General features: G+C 38.2%; 1 protein-coding gene across 2 annotated transcripts in view; it reads right to left on the reverse strand.

The window, feature by feature from the left end:
• The window catches only part of TRIM23 (tripartite motif containing 23), a 39,195-nt gene extending 18,392 nt beyond the window's left edge, over positions 1–20,803 (reverse strand). The window contains exons 1-5 of one of the 2 annotated variants that reach the window (XM_029218051.1): positions 20,684–20,803; positions 15,683–15,845; positions 10,005–10,126; positions 860–1,138; positions 106–288 (exon numbers count right to left, since the gene is read on the reverse strand). In XM_029218051.1, coding sequence (XP_029073884.1) covers positions 106–288; positions 860–1,138; positions 10,005–10,126; positions 15,683–15,845; positions 20,684–20,764 — 828 coding nt within the window. In that variant the 5' untranslated portion in view covers positions 20,765–20,803. Of the gene's footprint in view, positions 1–105; positions 289–859; positions 1,139–7,965; positions 8,127–10,004; positions 10,127–15,682; positions 15,846–20,683 lie in introns of those variants that run through there. The other variant, XM_029218052.1, reaches the window with a different exon arrangement.
• Positions 20,804–20,811: the final 8 nt, after the last annotated feature.

A 20,811-nucleotide genomic window follows, 5' to 3' on the forward strand; every position in this document is an offset into this window, starting at 1 on the left:
TTATTTCCAGTGACCAGTACAGTACTGGCACAATATAATTGCTCAATAAATCCTACAAGGTGAAAAAGTGACAAGGAAAAGGGTGAGGAAGAAAAAAACCCATACATGTTCTGTGTGGGCCATTCCAATTCCATCTTCCACTATTTGTTCTCCTCCTTCAATGTGCTGAACGATTCCAACTAATTTTCTGGAATAATCTGAGATTTCCTCAGTGAAGGTCCGTATGCAATGAGCCATATCTAAAATTGATGCTCGGATCTGGTTAGCTTCTGGTTCCAATACTGAATGCTATAAGATGCAACATAATTATAGAAAAGAACTCACAGTATTGACTAATGATATAAAATGCTACTTAAATGGCTCCTATTAATGAAAAACCATCAGCCGCAAGAGGCTTTTATAACACATTTACAAAAAACACAGCATAAGAAATACTAATTTGCCTTTGCCCCAAAACTATTTACCTTTCAAAGAAATAATTTAAAATTAGGAAGTCAATTTATTGCTAAACAAGAATCCAAGAAACCCTCTCTAAAATTTTACCACAAGCATTAGTTCATCAACAGACATAATTATCAAAATAATCCAGTGCATTACAAAAACAGGCACACAAAGAAAAGAACTTTTGTTTCATGCTGCAAAGCCATTTTTCAATGAAGAAAGAATCATGAGGACTCTGAAATTTTTGTTGTAATATTCAGAAAATAAATCTCTCATTTCTTTTCATGCTACCAAGCTCAACTCATTCATCATTTAGCTCTTCTTTGATCTCTACTCTTAGCATAAAAAACCAAGTCAGTGAAAATAAATGGTGGGCTGGTAAACTAGGTAGAGTCATCCAGTTTAACTATATTCATACCTTGTGACCTTGGTGTTTCCCATATTCTTTGCAGACACAGCACATGAGTGGGCTAGTTTGACAGCCATCTTCCAAGCAAACAAACTCAATGGCATGCACCTGATGCTGAGAGCACATGGTTTTCTCATGAGGTTTATCAGCTAGAGGCACTCTCCTGTGCTTTGCTAATGTCTTTGTTGAATGGGTAACTTGGGAACACTCTGAGCACAAGTGAGTTGCACATACAGTGCAATATACAGATGCAACGTGAGCTTCATCTTCATCACAACGAATGATGCTCTGATGAACAAAAAAGTAATGTATTAAAACTGAACCCCTTTACCAAACAGAAAATGACTCACAGACATGGAAAACAAACTTATGGTTACCAAAGGGGATAGATAGCAAGGGAGGGGGAGGAGAAATAAATTAGGAGTTTGGGATTAACAAATACACACTACTATATATAAAACAGGTAAACAACAAGGACCTACTGTACAGCACAGGGGACTATACTCAATATCTTGTAATACCTATAAAGGAAAAGAATCTGAAAAAGAATATATGTATCATGTATATGAATATATGTATCATGGTTCAGGTGTACAGCAACTGAATCATGTTGCTGTACACTTGAAACCAACATAGCACTGTAAATTAACTATACTTCAATTAAAAAATTTTTTTAAAACTGAACCCCAATCATCATAACATGCCAAATTTTGAGAGATTGGTTCAAGATGGTGGAGTAGAAGGACATGCGCTCACTCCCTCCTGTGAGAGCACCGGAATCACAACTAACTGCTAAACAATCATGGACAGGAAGACACTGGAACTCACCAGAGAACATACCCCACATCCAAAGACAAAGGAGAAACTGCAATGAGACAGTAGGAGGGGCGCAATCACAATAAAATCAAATCCCATAACCACTAGGTGAGCAAATCACAAACTGAAGAACACTTATACCACAGAAGTCCACCCACTGGAGTGAAGGTTTTCAGCCCCACATCAGGCTTCCCAACCTGGGGGGCTGGAAATAGGAAAAGTAATCCCCGGAGAACTGGACTTTGAAGGACAGCAGGATTTGACTGCAAGACTTAGACAGGACTGGGGGAAACAGAGGCTCTACTCTTGGAGGGCACACACAAAGTAGTCTGTGCACCAGGACCCAGGGGGAAGGAGCAGTGACCCCACAGGAGACTGAACCAGACCTACCTGCTAGTGTTGGAGGGTCTCCTGCAGAGGCAGGGGGCAGCTAAGGCTCACCTTCAGGACACTGGCAGCAGAAGTTCTGGGAAGTTCTCATTGGCACAAGCCCTCCCAGAATCCGCCATTAGCCCCACCAAAGAGCCTGCAGGCTCCAGTGCTGGGTCACCTCAGGCCAAACAGCCAACAGGGAGAGAACACAGCCCCACCCAGCAGCAGACAAGCAGATTAAAGTTTTACTGAGCTCTGCCCACCAGAGTAACACCAAGCTCTACCCACCACCAGTCCCTCCCATCAGGAAGCTTGCACAAGCCTCTTAGATAGCCTCATCCACCAGAGGGAAGACAGCAGAAGCAAGAAGAACTACAATCCTGCAGGCTGTGAAACAAAAACCACATTCACAGAAAGATAGACAAGATGAAAAGGCAGAGGGTTATGTACCAGATGAAGGAACAAGATAAAACCCCAGAAAAAGAACTAAATGAAGGGGAGATAGGCAACCTTCCAGAAAAAGAATTCAGAATAGTGATAGTGAAGAAGATCCAGGACCTCAGGGAAAAAAAATTGGAGGCAAAGATCAAGAAGATGCAAGAAATGTTTAACAAAGACCTAGAAGAATTAAAGAACAAACAAACAGAGATGAACAATACAATAACTGAAATGAAAAATACACTAGAAGGAATCAACAGCAGAATAACTAAGGCAGAAGAACAGTTAAGTGACCTGGAAGAGAAAATGGTGGAAATCACTGCTGCAGAACAGAATAAAGAAAAAAGAATGAAAAGAAATGAAGACAGCCTAAGAGACCGCTGGGACAACATTAAATGCACCAACATTCACATTATAGGGGTTCCAGAAGGAGAACAGAGAGAGAGAGGACCTGAGAAAATATCTGAAGAGATTATAGTTGAAAACTTCCCTAACATGGGAAAGGAAATAGCCACCCAAGTCCAGGAAGCGCAAGGAGTCCCAGGCAGGATAAACCGAAGGAAAAACACACCCAGACACACAGTAATCAAATTGACAAAAATTAAAGACAAAGAGAAATTATTAAAAGCAACAAGGGAAAAACAAAAAATAACATATAAGGGAACTCCCCATAAGGTTAACCACTGATTTATCAGCAGAAACACAGCAAACCAGAAGGGAGTGGTACAATATATTTGAAGTGATGAAAGGAAGGAAGCTGCAACCAAGAATACTCTACCCAGTAAGGATCTTATTCAGATTTGATGGAGAAATCAAAAGCTTTACAGACAAGCAAAAGCTAAGAGAATTCAGCACCACCAAACCAGCTCTACAACAAATGCCAAAGGAGTTTCTCTAAGCGGGAAACACAAAAGAAGAAAAGGACCTAAAAAAACAAACCCAAAACAATTCAGAAAATGGTCATAGGAACATACATATCGATAATTACCTTAAATGTGAATGGATTAAATGCTCTAACCAAAAGACAAAGGCTTGCTGAATGGATACAAAAACAAGACCCATATAGATGCTGTCTACAAGAGACCCACTTCAGACCTAGGGACACATACAGACAGAAAGTGAGGGGATGGAAAAAATAGTCCATGCAAATGGAAATAAAAAGAAAGCTGGAGTAGCAATACTCATATCAGATAAAATAGACTTTAAAATAAAGGATGTTACAAGAGACAAGGAAGGACACTACATAATGATCAAGGGATCAATCTAAAAGGAAGGTATAACAATTATAAACATACATGCACCCAACACAGGAGCACCTCAATACATAAGGCAAATGCTAACAGCTATAAAAGGGGAAATCAACAGTAACACAATAATAGTGGGGGACTTTAACACCTCACTTACACCAATGGACAGACATTCCAGACAGAAAATTAATAAGGAAACACACGCTTTAAATGACACAATAAACCAGATAGATTTAATTGATCTTTATAGGACATTCCATCTGAAAGCAGCAGATTACACTTTCCTCTCAAGTGCACATGGAACATTGTCCAGGATAGATCACATCTTGGGTCACAAATCAAGCCCTGGTAAATATAAGAAACTTGAAATCATATCAAGCATCTTTTCCGACCACAATGCTATGAGATTAGAAATCAATTACAGGAGAAAAAATGTGAAAAACACAAACACGTGGAGGGTAAACAATACGCTACGAAATAACCAAGAGATCACTGAAGAAATCAAAGAGGAAATGAAAAAATACCTAGAGACACCACTGTAAAGCAATTATACTCCAATAAAGATGTTAAAAAATAAATACCTAGAAACAAATGACAAAGAAAACATGATGACCCAAAACCTATGGAATGCAGCAAAAGAGTTCTAAGAGGGAAGTTTATTGCAATACAATCCTACCTCAAGAAACAAGAAACATCTCAAATAAACAACCTAAACTTACACCTAAAGCAATTAGATAAAGAAGAACAAAAAAACCCAAAGTCAGCAGAAGGAAAGAATCATAAACATCTGAGCAGAAATAAATGAAATAGAAACAAAGAAAACAATAGCAAAGATCAATAAAACTAAAAACTGGTTCTTTGAGAAATAAACATAATTGATAAACCTTTACCTGGACTCATCAAGAAAAAGAGGGAGAGGACTCAAATCAATAAAATTAGAAATGAAAAAGGAGAAGTTACAACGGACACCGCAGAAACACAAAGCATCATAAGAGACTACTACAAGCAACTCTATGCCAATAAAATGGACAACCTGGAAGAAATGGACAAATTCTTAGAAAGGTATAACCTTAAAAGACTGAACCAGGAAGAAATAGAAAATATGAACAGACCAATCACAAGTAATGAAATTGAAACTGTGATTAAAAATCTTCCAACAAACAAAAGTCCAGGACCAGATGGATTCACAGGTGAATTCTATCAAACATTTAGAGAAGAGCTAACACCCATCCTTCTCAAACTCTCCCAAAAAATTGCTGAGGAAGGAACACTCCCAAACTCACTCTATGAGGCCACCACCACCCAGATACCAAAACCAAAGATACTACAAAAAAAGAAAATTACAGACCAATATCACTGATGAATACAGATGCAAAAATCCTCAACAAAATACTAGCAAACTGACTCCAACAATACATTAAAATGATCATACACCATGACCAAGTTAGATTTATCCCAGGGATGCAAGGATTCTTCAATATTCACAAAGCAATCATGTGATACACCATGCTTATTTTTGGTTTTATTTCCATTACTCTAGGAGGTGGGTCAAAAAACATCAGCAGACTTAAAAGCTTTTGTACAGCAAAAGAAACTATAAACAAGACAAAAGGACAACCCTCAGAATGGGAGGAAATATTTGCAAACAAATCAATGGACAAAGGATCAATTTCCAAAATATATAAACAGCTCATGCAGCTCAATATCAAAAAAACAAACAACCCAATCAAAAAATGAGCAGAAGACCTACACAGTCATTTCTCCAAAGAAGACATACAGATGGCCAAGAGGCACATGAAAAGCTGCTCAACATCACTAATCATTAGAGAAATGCAAATCAAAACTACAATGAGGTATCACCTCACACTGGTTAGAATGGGCATCATCAGAAAATCTAGAAACAACAAATGCTGCAGAGGGTGTGGAGAAAAGGGAACCCTCTTGCACTGCTGGTGGGAATGTAAATCGATACAGCCACTATGGAGTACAGTATGGAGTTTCCTTAAAAACACTAAAAATAGAATTACCATATGACCCAGCAATCCCAAGCCAAGGCATATACCCAGAGAAAACCATAATTCAAAAACACACACATGGGCTTCCCTGGTGGCATGGTGGTTGAGAATCTGCCTGCCGGAGCAGTGGACACAGGTTCAAGTCCTAGTCTGGGAGGATCCCACATGCCGTGGAACAACTAAGCCCATGCGCTACAGCTGCTGAGCCTGTGCTCTAAAGCCTGCGAACCACAAGTACTGAAGCCCACGTGCCTAGAGCCCATGCTCCACAACGAGAGGCCACCGCAATGAAAAGCCCACTCGCCGCAACTAGAGAAGGCCCGCTCTCAGCAGCGAAGACCCAACACAGCCAAATAAATAAATAAATAAAATTATAAATTTTTAAAAAATAGCAATTCCTATTTAATAATAATTTTAAAAACACACATGCACCCCAATGTTCATTGCAACACTATTTACAATAGCCAGGTCATGGAAGCAACCTAAATGCCCATCGACACAAGAATGGCTAAAGAAGACGTGGTACATATGTACAATGCAAGATTATTCAGCCATAAAAAGGAACAAAATTGGGTCATTTGTAGAGACGTGGATGGACCTAGACTGTCATACAGAGTGAAATAAGTCAGAAAGAGAAAAACAAATATTGTATACTAACGCATATATGTGGTATCTAGAAAAATGGTACAGATGAACGGGTTTGCAGGGCAGAAATTGAGATAAAGATGTACAGAACAAACGTATGGACACCAAGGGGGGAAAGCAGGGGGTGGGGGGTGTGATGAACTGGGAGATTGGGATTGACATATATACACTAATATGTATAATATGTATGAAGTAGTTAACTAATAACTACTTTATACATATGTATAAAGTAGTTATGTATATGTATATATATAAAGTAGTTAACTAATAAGTTAACTTATAGTTATATGTATAAAGTAATATGTATAAAGTAGTTAACTAATAAGAACCTGCTGTATAGCACAAGGAACTCCACTTCGCTGTACAGTAGAAACACAATATTGTAAAACAATTATACCCCAATTAAAAGAAAAATAAAAAGGAAATACAAGGAAAGACAAAAAAAATTATTTAGAGAGGTAACTGAGACCTAGGGTGAAGGTAATTTACTCTAGAAAGGGATTCATATTTATTTTTTCATGATTTATTATCAATAGTGGACCACCTTAATATGAGTGCAAAAATGGGTATTACTTGGACAATCCAAAGATTCAAACTCTGAATCTAATTCTATGCAATAGCATGTCTGTTTCAACTGGTGTCCTGGCTTATTGTGAAGGTCTTCTGCTGGATGTCTCATCTAGGTGTGGGTTTGGTATTTGACTTATGCCTCCTCACCACTGAAAGCCATTAAAAAACCCAGACATTTTCCTGAATAGGCTAATGCCCTCAGGGCAAAAGCACATTCTTTGCTCCTGTATCTCAGTGAATTTCCATTTTCCCTTCAGATTTGGCCTGATTTTTTGTTCCTAACTTATCAGGTCTTTAATGCTTTTAAAATAATTTTTAGTGAATTCATTCCACTTTATTTATTTTCAGCAGACGAGATAGTGCCTATAACCAAGCCTACCATTACTGAGATAGTCTCTTGGAACTTTTCACGATAATGAAATCATCTACTTGTTTGTGTCATCAACTAGGTATAAGCTGCATGAAGGCAAGAACATTGTCTTACTGTTTTCTGCATTTACAGCACTGAGCACAGAACCTGCCTCCCAATAGGTAATTTTAGTATTAATAAAAGTAGCTCCTGTGTACTTTTAGGATCCTATTTCAATCCTTTACCCTCACCTCAGTGTCAGACTTCTAAAACATCTGAGTAAGCATCACAGAATGTCTCTCTTCTTCTACTGTCTCCTTTACCTCCTTCCCATTCATCTTTATTTCCTTCCTAGAATAGACTTTCCCAGGTCTACGGACTGAACTGTGTTCTTCCAAAATTCATATATTGAAGCCCCAGCCCCCAGTGTTACTGCATTTGGAGATAGGGTCTTTAGGAGGTAATTAGGGTTAAATAAGGTCATAAGGATGTGGTCCTAATCTAGTAGGTGGCATCATAAGAAGAGGAAGAGACAGATCTCCCTCCCTCTCTCCCTGTGCACATGTCCTAAGGAAAGGCCAGGTGAGCACAGGGTGAGGTAGCCGTGGCCTACAAGCCAAAAGAAGAGGTCTCAGAATGCCAACACCTTGATCTTGGACTTACCAGCCTCCAGAACTGTGACAAGATAAATAAATTTCTGTTGTTCAACCAAAAAAAATAAATAAATAACATGCCAAATTTTGAAATATAAAAGCCCATAATCTTTTTTTTAACTGACCAGACTTTATACATAAAAATATACTGGTAATTAAGTACAAAGGTAATTTGCTACTCATTTCTATAGGTAAGTGAGAATGTATTTCCAAAATTAATTATCAATATATGCTATGAATTTGAGGTCAAAAATAAAACCATTGTTATAGATTCACAGTCAGTGTAAAGATATCTTCTGCAAAATCCCCTCACTTTACACGCAAGAAACTGACAATAGAGGATAGAAGTCTTTTTTTTTTTAAGACTGAAAAAACTGATAGTAAATACATCCTCACTGCTTTAAATATTACTTGTCAGCATGATGTATAGAAGAAGAGAAGCACAAATGTTATTTAGATAACCAAGTGAAGCTTTTAAAAACACAGATGCCTAGACCCCAACCTGAGAAACACTTATTTCTCAATAGGTAGAGATGAAGTGGAAGCTGTGTATTTTTTCTAAAGCTCCACAGGTGAGTCCACTGCACTATCCTGGTTGAAAATCACTGATTTAAGAAACAACAACAACAACAAAAACCCTATGTTATATGTAACCTTTTAAATATTTATAATTTTTATGAATTAGTAAAAAGCACTATGAGTTGTAAATTTTACATGTCAGATATTCAAGAATCTTTGAAAACTTTTCTGCTTATAAAAGGCCATAATTAGAAAGGGAAAAATTTGGTATAAATCTTTGCAGAAATAAAAATTAGAAAATATATCAATGATGTCATTCAATATCACACTAAATAAAAAAGTGAACCCAAAGTTAAACAGTTTTGTTTGCAATTATGAGAAATATATACGTGTAAAATTAAAAGTCGTGTCTTCTGTTTTCCAGACCTGATAAATAATTTATAAGACCAACATCAGATAATACTCAATGGCCTTCAAAATAAAGATAAAAGATAAATCATGGGAAAAAACTGCAAATTTTAGAAAACAGTGCTTCAGTTTGAAATCCATTTCACTGATTCGCTTTATATAAGGAAATCATAATCTAATAAAAGAGAAGTAAAAAGCAATCTGACATGTTTTCCTTCATACTAAACATGTGGTTTTAAAGTTGATCATCAAAACTATCAACTGCTATTTACTACAACTATTCCTATAATCAGAACAGTCTATGAGCTATGCAGACAATTTTATGTGTTAAAAATGTATTTTAGGGGCTTTCCCTGGTGGTGCAGTGGTTGAGAGTCCACCTGCTGATGCAGGGGACGCAGGTTCGTGCCCCGGTCCGGGAAGATCCCACATGCCGCGGAGCGGATGGGCCCGTGAGCCATGGCCGCTGAGCCTGTGCGTCCGGAGCCTGTGCTCCGCAACGGGAGAGGCCACAACAGTGAGAGGCCCGCGTACCGCAAAAAAAAAAAAAACAAAAGTACTTTAATTTGTGTTAATGGTCTTCTAATATTTACTGGATACTTACCTGTCTGGATAAAGAGAGTACATCTATGCACAATTTAACTTTTCATGAAGATATTTAATAGTAATTCCCTCAGGAGCCACTGCTATCTTTAAGGCATTCTGCCTCTACACTAAAAGGCACCTTTCATGGAGTTCCTCTTTCTCTCTCTGTGCTTTACTGTTGAATGATTCACTTTTGCATCCTCTGCTTTAATGTAGCTTACACATCCTTCTTATTCATCCATAATCTTCTTACTTTTTCACTTTACCCTTAGATAGAATTAATGATGATAAGGAAACAAGTTTATACACTAAACATACTTTGGGTACAGCATTTTCAGAGAATTCAAATTTCAGTTTTACTTTTGTTTGGTTGGGGATTTTGTTGCCTTCAGAACTATAATGTAATGAAAAGTTGTGTTTCTGGACTCCTACCTGCTGGGGTAAGTAAGGTAATATTGTGCATCTAATAGCAAATATTTTAAACTAAAAGAAAAAATTCATGCTGATAACAAAAATTTCAACAAGTTCAATCAGTACCTCTCCAGATATCCCAATGGCTTCTTCTGCAGCTCCATACTGACCAATATGTCCATTCTGTAGTCGTTCCAAAAGCTCCAATAAAGCAAAATTTTTTTTCAATCCCCAGACACCTGAATCTCCTAGAATATAAAAATAAAAACTAAATCTAACAAAATGGAATATTATTTATTTTACCTCAAATCTCAATAGTAATTTCTATGTCTCATAGTTCAATCATTAATAATATCTAAATTTTAAAAATTCAAAATTTCTCCATTTTCTGTTAATGCTATAACAGTTGTCTTAATATTCTCTTTAAAATACAGAACTCCTTAGCATTCTAAGTAGAAACATATTATAAAGTTCTATTATTTGTCTATAATTTAACTTTATAAATCCTATTTTGTCACCGACTTTTACTACATATACTAAAACAAGTGCTTTAAATATTTTTAACAGCAACCTACAGTAAGAAATACATTTCACATTGCAACCCAGGATAACACACACACACACACACACACACACACACACACACACACCCCTGAAACAAAAGATTAACACACCAATATTCACCCTCACAGTTTGCGACACACTCTGATGGTTTTTATTTCTTTTTTAAAAATCCTATTCACAACCAATTAAATTGATTTTATGACCACAAATAAGCTATGACTCATGTTTGAAAACCACTGTATGAAAGATACACTTAACCAAAAATAAGTCCGTCTCTAAGTAAACTGAAACTAGAACAGCTAAAGATAATATTTTCCCCACCCCTCATCTAACCTAGAACCTAATAGCAGTCAGTGAACATATAAACTCTTTCTCACACAAATACACAGAGCGTCACACTAAGGCATGACAATAGTCCCTTTTAGGTAGATAAGAATCTAGGCACATTTGAATAAGGACCAACGGTTCTTTTCCCCAGAACTGACCATAAAAGGCCAGGTGAGCATTCATATGTGCACGCATGTGTGCCTACACAATATGGGCATGTGCATACACACATGCACATGTGCAAACACACACACAAACTCTTCCTAAGCCTATAAATAAGAGCCAGATCCTTCAGCAATTAGAAGGAATATGTCTGTTATGATGAGCTTCTATACAACAAATACTATCTGACACAAAGCTGCCACCTAATACATATTCACTGAAAAAGCAAATAAATAAAAGGATGATGGGGTCATTGGCTACATGGCTCCCCTTCCTCTTGGCCCCTCTTTTCAAAGGGAGGAAGGGAGGGAAGAAAAAAAGGAAGATGAAGGGAAGGGAAGAGAAGGGAAGGGCCTCAGCCTTGCCACCCCACAGGGCTTCCTCAACTGTTTTAATTTTTCACACATATTCTACCTCAAGCTGAGTTCTATCCACTTTATTTATAAAAGATTAAGAAGTATACTGAGTCCTTTATTTAAAAGTATTACCTTGACGATATCCAAATACTGTCATTATATAGTAAACACATACACGTAAACTCCTAGCAGTATCTAGGCAGTATCTATCTACTGCCTAGTATATCACTAAATACTCCTGTAACTGTCAAAATAACTCTAAAATCTCAATGGCTTAAAGCAACAAAGATTTGCTTTTTGCTCACGCAGCATCTCAAGGGTTGGTGAAGACAAGAGAGGCTCTGTTCCCTACTGTCCACGATCAGGGGGCACAGGTCACTGAGGTTCCAACCCCCTGGACCACCTCACTACAGCAGGGAGAGGGATTTACTGCAAACCATCATAAATCCATTCTTAACAGCTTCTACCTGGAAGTTAACACTTCACTTCTACTCATAATTTCACTGGTTAAAGGGAAATCACACAGCTCTTCCTACCTAATCATAAGAGGGCAGGGAAGTATAATTTTACCATGAGAACGGAAGAACCATAAGTAATGCTGACCAGTATTAATAACCATGACAAACAACTACTGATACTATTCTTTTTTTTTTTGGCAAAATAATACCTTTATTACCTATGATTGGCAGATATTTTATAAATAAAATATATTTATTCTCTCCATGTTTGAAAAGAATTTCAAAACAACAAAATGATTTTATACACCATACAATTCAGGGTAGGGTTGGGCTCAGGGGACTACTTCATTGTTCACAGGGTGAGCAATGAGCTCTGAATCCTGGTCCCAGTCTTGAAACCACAAAAGGTGGTTTCAAGGGCCTGGTGTGAGGGGAGGGTGAGGGCCTCTCCCAATCCAGCATTTCCCTGTGCTCACTGTGGGTTTCCACTCAATAGACCAGGGGCTGCCTTACAGCAGCGGCAGCTGTAAATCTGATGGAAGAACATTCTTCTAGTAGCTTCCAGATTCTAAAGACAGGGCCCAGTAGGACCTTCGATGGGCCCCAGCAGATCCGAGGATGCCAGGAGCTATAAGCGCCTGATTAATGAGATGGCCCAGCTAATGGTCCCAGGTCCTGGAAAGTACGGTCAGGTTGTTTTACAAGGACAGTCCTTCACTTGAACAGATGTACCTGTGGAATCACACTGGCATTGGGCAGATAGATTCCATTTTGTTCAGGCCAGAACCCCAAGTCCCAAACCCAGTGTTCAACAGACACAAAGCGGACACCAATCTTGAAGCTGAAGAACACATGGTTGACCTCAAAGCGGACACTGTTTCTACCCTGCCGGATGGAAACAGGCATAGGAGAGAAATTATGCAGCATGGTCTGGTTGGCATCTAGAAGTTGGACAGTTAGCTCATATACACAGGCCGTGCCTTGTTGGTCTGTCCACCCGGCAGAGACACAAATCTCAATCTTTCCACTATACAGGAGCTCTGGCCACAGACCCTCCTCCTCCAGGTCCAACATTTCCTTCTTGTGACACCACCTTGTAGGCAGACAGGAAGGAGTCCTGGGAAGTGGCCCCAGGCCTGACCTCCAAGTTTTCCTCCTCTCCCCAGCCGTCTCCACTGCTCTGCATCATCCAGTCCCGGAAGCCTTCTAGGCCCTTGGGGTTCTGGAGGAGGTTGCGTCCTATCGGTCTTCACTCGCAGAAGCAGCCCAGGATGCAGGGCCTGAGGTCGTCGGCAGAGGGCAGGTAGATGTGGAGGACAGGTGACAGGGCGGCACAGTCTTGGGCCAGGATGCTCAGCCTCAGGTCCTGGCAGTCCACCAGGTCACACCAGCACTGGCACACCCGGCGGCAGTGCCCGAACAGCACGTGTGGGGGCACGTGGCTCAGCACCATCTCGAGCAGCTCCATGGGCAGTTGGCCCAGACCCGGCACCTCCTCGGGTTCGGGGTCCGGAGCGGAGACCCTGGCGGGCAGGCCCCTGGAGGCTGAGGTGCACGTGCGTGGTCTCCTCGCCAGGCCCGGCTGCCACTGTGGGCATCTCAGCCATTGCTCCTCCCTGGTGGGCCATCACCTTGCCTCACGTGCTCCCTTCTCCACCTCCGCCCTTTTTATTCCCCCGCCCCTCCCTTCCTAATACCCAGCCCCAGACCCCTGCCTGCACCCACCCCCGCCCCGGCCCCATCCTCTCTCTGACTCTGATACTATTCTTGAACTAGAGAAGAATTCTAATTCTGATTCTGTCATATTAACAATAGTTTGGGGGATTAGGGTGTGGGGGGTGGGAGACTGGGAGTTTGGCATTAGCAGATGCAAACTATTATATATAGAATGGATAAACAAGGTGCTACTATACAGCACAGGGAACTATATTCAATATCCTGTAATAAACCATAATGGAAAAAAAACCCAGTAATTTGCTTCTTTAGAAGCAAAATATGGTTTTTTTTCTTTATACTTTTTAATAGATTTTTCAAATTTTCTGCAATGTATATATACATTATTTCTATAATACATTTAAAAATAGATTAAAAAACAATGACAGCAAACTATATCAAGGGTCATTAACACATATTCCATAGGCTGGAATCACGGCAAAAATCTAACCTACAAGCTATAGTAATTACCTATAATAATTACAACCTATATCCGAGGCAGAGTTGTTGGTTTGCTTGTTTTTTCTAATGTTGATATGATAGCAATCATGTTTGATTTCAACCTAGGATACGACTAACCATTACCTGTCATAAATTCCTCGTTTATCACAGTGAGGATGATAACACAGTGAGGATGATGTGGTATTTACGTAGAGAAGATAGTACCCTTCAAAATGGTGGAAGGGTCCGTCCTCTGTTTGCAAAATATTACTACTTCTATATAGTTTTATATAAAGAAGATGGTATGATATATATAAATTACAGAATAAAAGGCCAAATAAAAGAATGTCAAAATAGACATCTCCCCCCTCCACTTTATTATTTCTTGGCTAACAGTAAGTTAATGCTAACACTTTCCTATATTAGTTTTCTGGCAAATGGGCATACTAATTACTTAAATCAAGGACTACCAAAACCTTAAGAAACCCATTCTTTCCTTACAAGAAAATATTTTACAACCGTGCTTCTTAGCATTTTAAAGCTTTTCAGTCTAAAAATCTGGGTACTCTTGCTTCCTTTTTTTGGTGGTTACATTAGTTTAAATGTGTTCCACTTGACATATAGTATGAATACATTAAAACAGTCTTAAAACAATTAGTGCCACTGACCTGAAAAAAATGGACACGTTAAACTATTATTTTTGGAGAAATTCGATCATTAAAAAGAATAAACACAGAATTCATGGTTGTAAATTAACTTTTCAAATGTTAATAAATGTTATTTCCAAATCTGGTATCCCACAGTAATTAATTCATTTTGAAAAATATGAAGTGAAGTTTTAAAAGTATGTAGGGGGACTTCCCTGGTGGTGCAGTGGTTAAGAATCCGCCCGCCAATGCAGGGAACATGGGTTTGTTCCCTGGTCCAGGAAGATCCCACATGCCATGGAGCAACTAAGCCCATGCGCTACAACTACTGAGCCTGTGCTTCACAGCCCACGAGACAGAACTACCGAGCCCGCGTGCCCCAACTGCTGAAGCCCATGTGCTTAGAACCTGTGCTCCACAACGAGAAGCCCATGCACAAGGAAGAGTAGCCCCCTGCTCACCTCAACTAGAGAAAGTCCACGCACAGCAACGAAGACCCAACGTAGCCAAAAATAAATAAATAAATTTATTAAAGAAAGAAATAAATAAAATAAATAAAAGTACGCAGGAAACTGAAAAAAATCCACCAGACCTTTAAATTCATTTTAACAGAAAACAAGGAGTAGTTAGTAGTTATCACTAGCTGCAAACACTTCTGCCTCAGATATCAGTAAATAACAACATGCTGAAACTCAAACTACTTACCTGTATATTCATTATTGGCCTATTCATGTCTAAGATAAATGCTGTTTTGCAGGCAATGAAAAAGGTTAGTATGTTTTTCTCAGGTGTCTTAAAACTACTGACCTATAAGTACTGAATTTAAAAATTTCAGAAGATGAAATAAAATTAGTACCTAAGAGTGGGCTAGTTTATAGCTTCAAGACTACTGGCTTTAATAGAAACTGAAACCTCCTTGGAATTTTATAATTTTTCTTTTTTTTTTTTTGGCTGCACCACAGCATGCTCCCCAACTAGGGATCAAACCCGTGGCCCCTGCAGTAGAAGCCCAGAGTCCTAACCACTGGACCGCCAGGGAATTCCCAGAATTTTATGATTTTTAAAACCAAGGAGAAAAAAATTGTTTTCTATGATATTTGTATTATGTAAACAATTTTATATATATTTTTTCCTACCTAGGTCTGTTACTTGTCGATCAAAAGGGCAACGGATTGCTCTTCCGTGAAGAGGCAGCCGAGTGAGACAGTCATGACAGACTGTGTGGCCACAAAGCAGAAGGCGAGGAACTTTGTCTCCTTGCAAAGAAAAGACATCTTCACAAACTCCACACTCCAGCACCTAATATTTGGAAAGGACACATGTGCTCTTTAAATGACTTTAAAAGCATAAATATTTTAGGCTAAAAAGAAAAACCTGATCTAATTTAATGAATCAATCTTGTTAAATTACTTTATTCCTCCATGAAAAAAACTGTCTAGGTATAAAATCTTAAATCACCTTTTATTCTTTCATCTGACAGATCTTACCACAATTATATCATAGTGAAGTCTCCTTGAAAGGGTAAGTGTTAGGGATCAAGATAACGTTGTAAACTAACATCTTTAGCTTTTGAAAATTATGACATGATTTATTACATCAGAATCCGTAACCATACATAACTCTACCAAAGTTGGGTTCTTAAACAATTTCTCTGCAATTACCTAACCCTCAAAAAACCATCAATAATTTGGACAAAAATAATTTGAAATATGTGCTAGGATGACAACTTACCTTGTAAATGATAAAGAACTTGTTAAGAAAAGACTATAAGTAATTTTCAAGTGTCTTATACTATTCATTTACATCATACAATGTAAAGAATGCAATTAGACTTAAATTTCAATTCCTTGTTCTCGATTAATAAATATGCCCCTGGGTTAGAAAACAGAAAATATTTTGTTTATCTAGTTCCAATTACAAGTACATGACTTGCTCAAGGCCACGTAGTCAGTCAAAAGAAAGGTGACAAATCAACTATACTTCAATTAAAAAAAAAATCAACTATACTTCAACTAAAAAAAAAGAAAGGTGACAAGAATCGGCATATTCTGATTTCCCCGGTCCATCAGTTTGTTTTATAATTAGTCAACAAACTATATTTATATCAATGAAGGTACTTTTATTTCTTAATATACCTGAAGAGTTTAACAATTTAATTAATTTTTAAAAAATACCCACACTGGGGCTTCCCTGGTGGCACAGTGGTTGAGAGTCCGCCTGCCAATGCAGCGGACACGGTTCGTGCCCCGGTCCGGGAAGATCCCACATGCCATGGAGCGGCTAGGCCCGTGAGCCATGGCTGCTGAGCCTGCGCATCCGGAGCCTGTGCTCCGCAACGGGAGAGGCCACAACAGTGAGAGGCCCACGTACCGCAAAATAAATAAATAAATAGATAAATAAATAAAATAATAATTAAAAATAAAAATACCCACACTGAACTGTTTGATTGTACCCCAAACTCGGTGCCCACCATCCACGACCTACTACAATCTGGTCCCTGTCCTATTGCTTCTCTTCCCTTCCAAACTCTATTCTCAAACTATATTGAACAATTTGTAGTTCACAGCACATAACAAACTGCTTTTGCCTCTTTCTTTATGCTAATGCTAAAGAAACAGCTAAATAGACATTTTCCTAGTGGATTCTTTTTTTACATTAATAAACCAACAAATTCGTAAATGAACACACTATCCTTTGGGCCCCCATGTACCATGGATAAGTGTCAATCTTAACACCCAAAACACTTTAATACTTTTATTGGCATTCCAGCCTGTCTTTCCCTGTTAGACGAAAAAGCCCTCAGGAACAGGGTATTCCAAATATCAAGCTCCTATGTGCTTATATTAATGAAGTCCAACAAAATAAAATTTTTAAAACAGCCAACCACCATCCCCCAACAAATACATAATACAAGGTAAAAAAACAGAAAACCCAGAGTGGAAGTCGGACTTAATCCATTAAAATTTTAATCTTAACTCCGCAATTAAACTGGAGTCAGTGCTTGAAATGTAAACACCTTTCACTGTAAATAAACTGATAATTCATAACTGGCTCACATCTCAGTACGGTTCAAAAGAAGCTGAAGTGTAACACATAGTTCACAGAACAGAAAAAGAAAACAGCTTGTTAATTATATGAAAAGGTGTCCAATCTCACCCAAAACATTTTGAAGTCAGTTGAAGCTATCCCAATACACTTTTTTTCAGATTAGATTTTTAAAAGTTGATAACACTCTGTGCTAGTGGAAGTGTGGGAGAATAAATTGCTGGTTGCTGTGAAACGTTTATTGACTGATATAGCCTCTATGGAAGGCAATTTGGCAATACCTATCAAAAGTTTGAATAGCTTAGTAATTCTACCTCCAGGAGTTTATCCTACAAATATCACATGTGTAAAAAGATCTATATGCTATTCCTTAGAGCACCTTTTGCATTAGCAAAAGATTAGAAACAAAGTAAATATATATGGAAAATAAATTATGGCACATTCATATACTGCAAAACTGTGCAATCTGATGAGGAAAAGTTAGGAAATTTTTTATGTACAAACACAGAATGATTTCATACCAGCAAAGCAAAGTGAAAAATGACATAGAATATTTAACTTTTGCATAAAGGAGAGGAAATAAAGAGAGCATATATTTTCATATATATTGTTTTACAAGCATACTATCTTTCTGGCAAGATACACAGGAAACATTACTTTGGAACTGTAGTTCTCTTTGAGGAAGGGAAACAGCTGGGGAACAGCTACACATAAATCATATATATATATATATACACACACACATACACACACACACACAATATACACACTTCAAATTATCCTGTATTTTTTAAAAAGGCAGGAACAAAGTTTCACTTAAATATCCTCACTTTTAAAAAAAAGAACAAAAGAAAAAAAATCCTCACTTAAATAACAAATTCAACTAAATACAGAAAAGATATTCACAACAGAATTAGATATTATAAATGCAACATTTTAAATAAATGTCCTCACTATAGTGACAACATATTAAACTTATATGACAATAAACTCCAAAGAACCAAATTAAAATTTTACTATTTTCATTCATCTCTAACCCCATCATTACACAAGATAAGAGAACTTACTCATGTTGAGACCATAGGTGTTTTCCAAAGAGCACCAGTAAAATCCCACTGATTAGTAAACCAAACATAATTCCAAAAACAGTTATTGGACTATTTTGCATCAACTCAGCAAATAAGAGTAAGAAAATTTTTCTTCAGTATTTATGAATAGGAATTGTGGCTAACAGCATAAGAAATTAAGCCCTAGATAGGAAAAAAGCTCTTTATTTTACAAACTTCACAATATGCCAAAGAGGGCTTCAAACTTATTACGTGTAAATCAAATTTTAATACACCAGGCCATATTTTCAAAGGACTAAGAAAGCTCACTAGTCTTTTGTGAATGTATAGACCAATTTTGGTCTTTTTTTCCTAACGATAAAAACCCTGTCATCATCTACTTGTTCATTAAGCAAGAAGCCATTTTACATATATATATATATATATATATATATATATATGTATATTACCATTATATACTTCAACTTTTACCTTCCAACGAACACGTCTTGCTTTCATCTGTGAGATTTTTTTAAATTTATGCCACTGTATTTCTTACAAATGACAGCATGAGGATCTTGCCAAAAAGGACTATCCTACTGCACATCTCAGTCACAATTTACACATAAAAATGAAGATTAACAAAATGAGCCTCTAATTTATCAAACTCTGTGCTATAATAAACTGGAGTTACATCAGGCTTTGGTATATTTTTCAGATTTTAAGGCAAACAGGGTAACAAAAGTAGATACAGCAATAATATCCATTCCAATTACTTCTTAATTGAAGTTAATTCACAAAATAACCTTCAGGTATTCTCTACATAGAAAAAGCACAATTCAATAAATAAAATCTCAACCATACAACAAGCTGAATAATAAGAGGGCTCTTCTGCATCTCAGATATGCTATGTACCTTCAGAATAACTTCATTAATATATAAAGGTCAGATAAATCAACCACCACCAATACTAATTGATAATACACTTGTAAGCAGAAATGTATCATTTGTTGTCACATAAAACCAACATTAGGTGAAAAACCATAGGTGTCTATTACTCAAGATCTTAAAAGAACTTAAGATATCTGGTCCAGTGGTTCTGAATCCTAGATGCACATTAAAATCACTCTGGGACTGCAAAAAAAATACTGATGTCAACTCACTCAGAAATGTGGGATTAAGTAGTTTCTTTTTCTTTTTTAAGTCCTCAGTGATTCTAGTATGTAGCCAGGAATAAGAATTGCCAATATCTCAGATTACAGATGATGCTGAAGGTTATTCTACAAACCTTTAAGATCAGTTCTCCCTTTCAGATCTATCTACCTATGGAAAAGTGAATTCTACATACTTCATCTGAATTTTTAGTAAACCCACTTTACAGCATTTACACATGTTAGAATTTCAAACTTCAAGCACAGGGTAATTCATATCCCCCAGCGTTAATGGGGCTGTTGGAGACTTCTCAAAAGTGTTGACAGACCGTACTCCCAAAAGAGGAGGCGGGTCAACCAATAATAGAGGTCTGATTACAGAAGTAGTGCGATAGTCAAAAGCATACTTTACGGCCAGTCAACTCTGGTTCTGCTACACAGTGTTAACTGAAACCTGAGTCTCCTCACCTGTAAAATGTAATCAACACTTACCTCCTCAACAGATATTAACGAGCTAAAAAACCTAACTTTGTACCTGGCGATAATAACGGCTCAATTTCCTAAAAATAAGCTAATTAATGCCTGTTGGGCTTAACTAAAAACAGAGGGCCTGGGGAAAGACCAGCCCAGGTCACTCTCCGAGGCCCATTAGCTCCTTTTCACAAACGTCCCGTTGGCGACTCCAAGCAGAGGACTAGCGTGACCCGAAGACCAGGTAACCTCAGGCCTGCTGGGATAAAGGTCCGGAGGTGAGGGATAGGCTTGTAAAGCCGAGATGGGCCAGAGGCCGCGCATCCCGCCCAAAAAATGCCAGGGCCGCGGTGCTGCCGCCAGATCTCCGGGATAAACAGAAGGGAGGCCGATGGTGGAGAACAGAGCACGCAAGGTCCCTCACCTTCACCACGGCCGTCCCCCGGCTGCCCTGACGACCACTGTCTAGTCCCGCTCCAGGCTTGTTTACAACCAGGGCAGCCATCCTAGAAGGAGCAGCGCCGCAGAAGCAGCCCTCAAGGCCTTCACTTG

This window comes from Monodon monoceros, unplaced genomic scaffold (assembly GCF_005190385.1).
Source record: "Monodon monoceros isolate NGI ecotype Baffin Bay Population unplaced genomic scaffold, NGI_Narwhal_1 Super_Scaffold_12, whole genome shotgun sequence".
Taxonomy (NCBI): Eukaryota; Metazoa; Chordata; class Mammalia; order Artiodactyla; family Monodontidae; genus Monodon; species Monodon monoceros.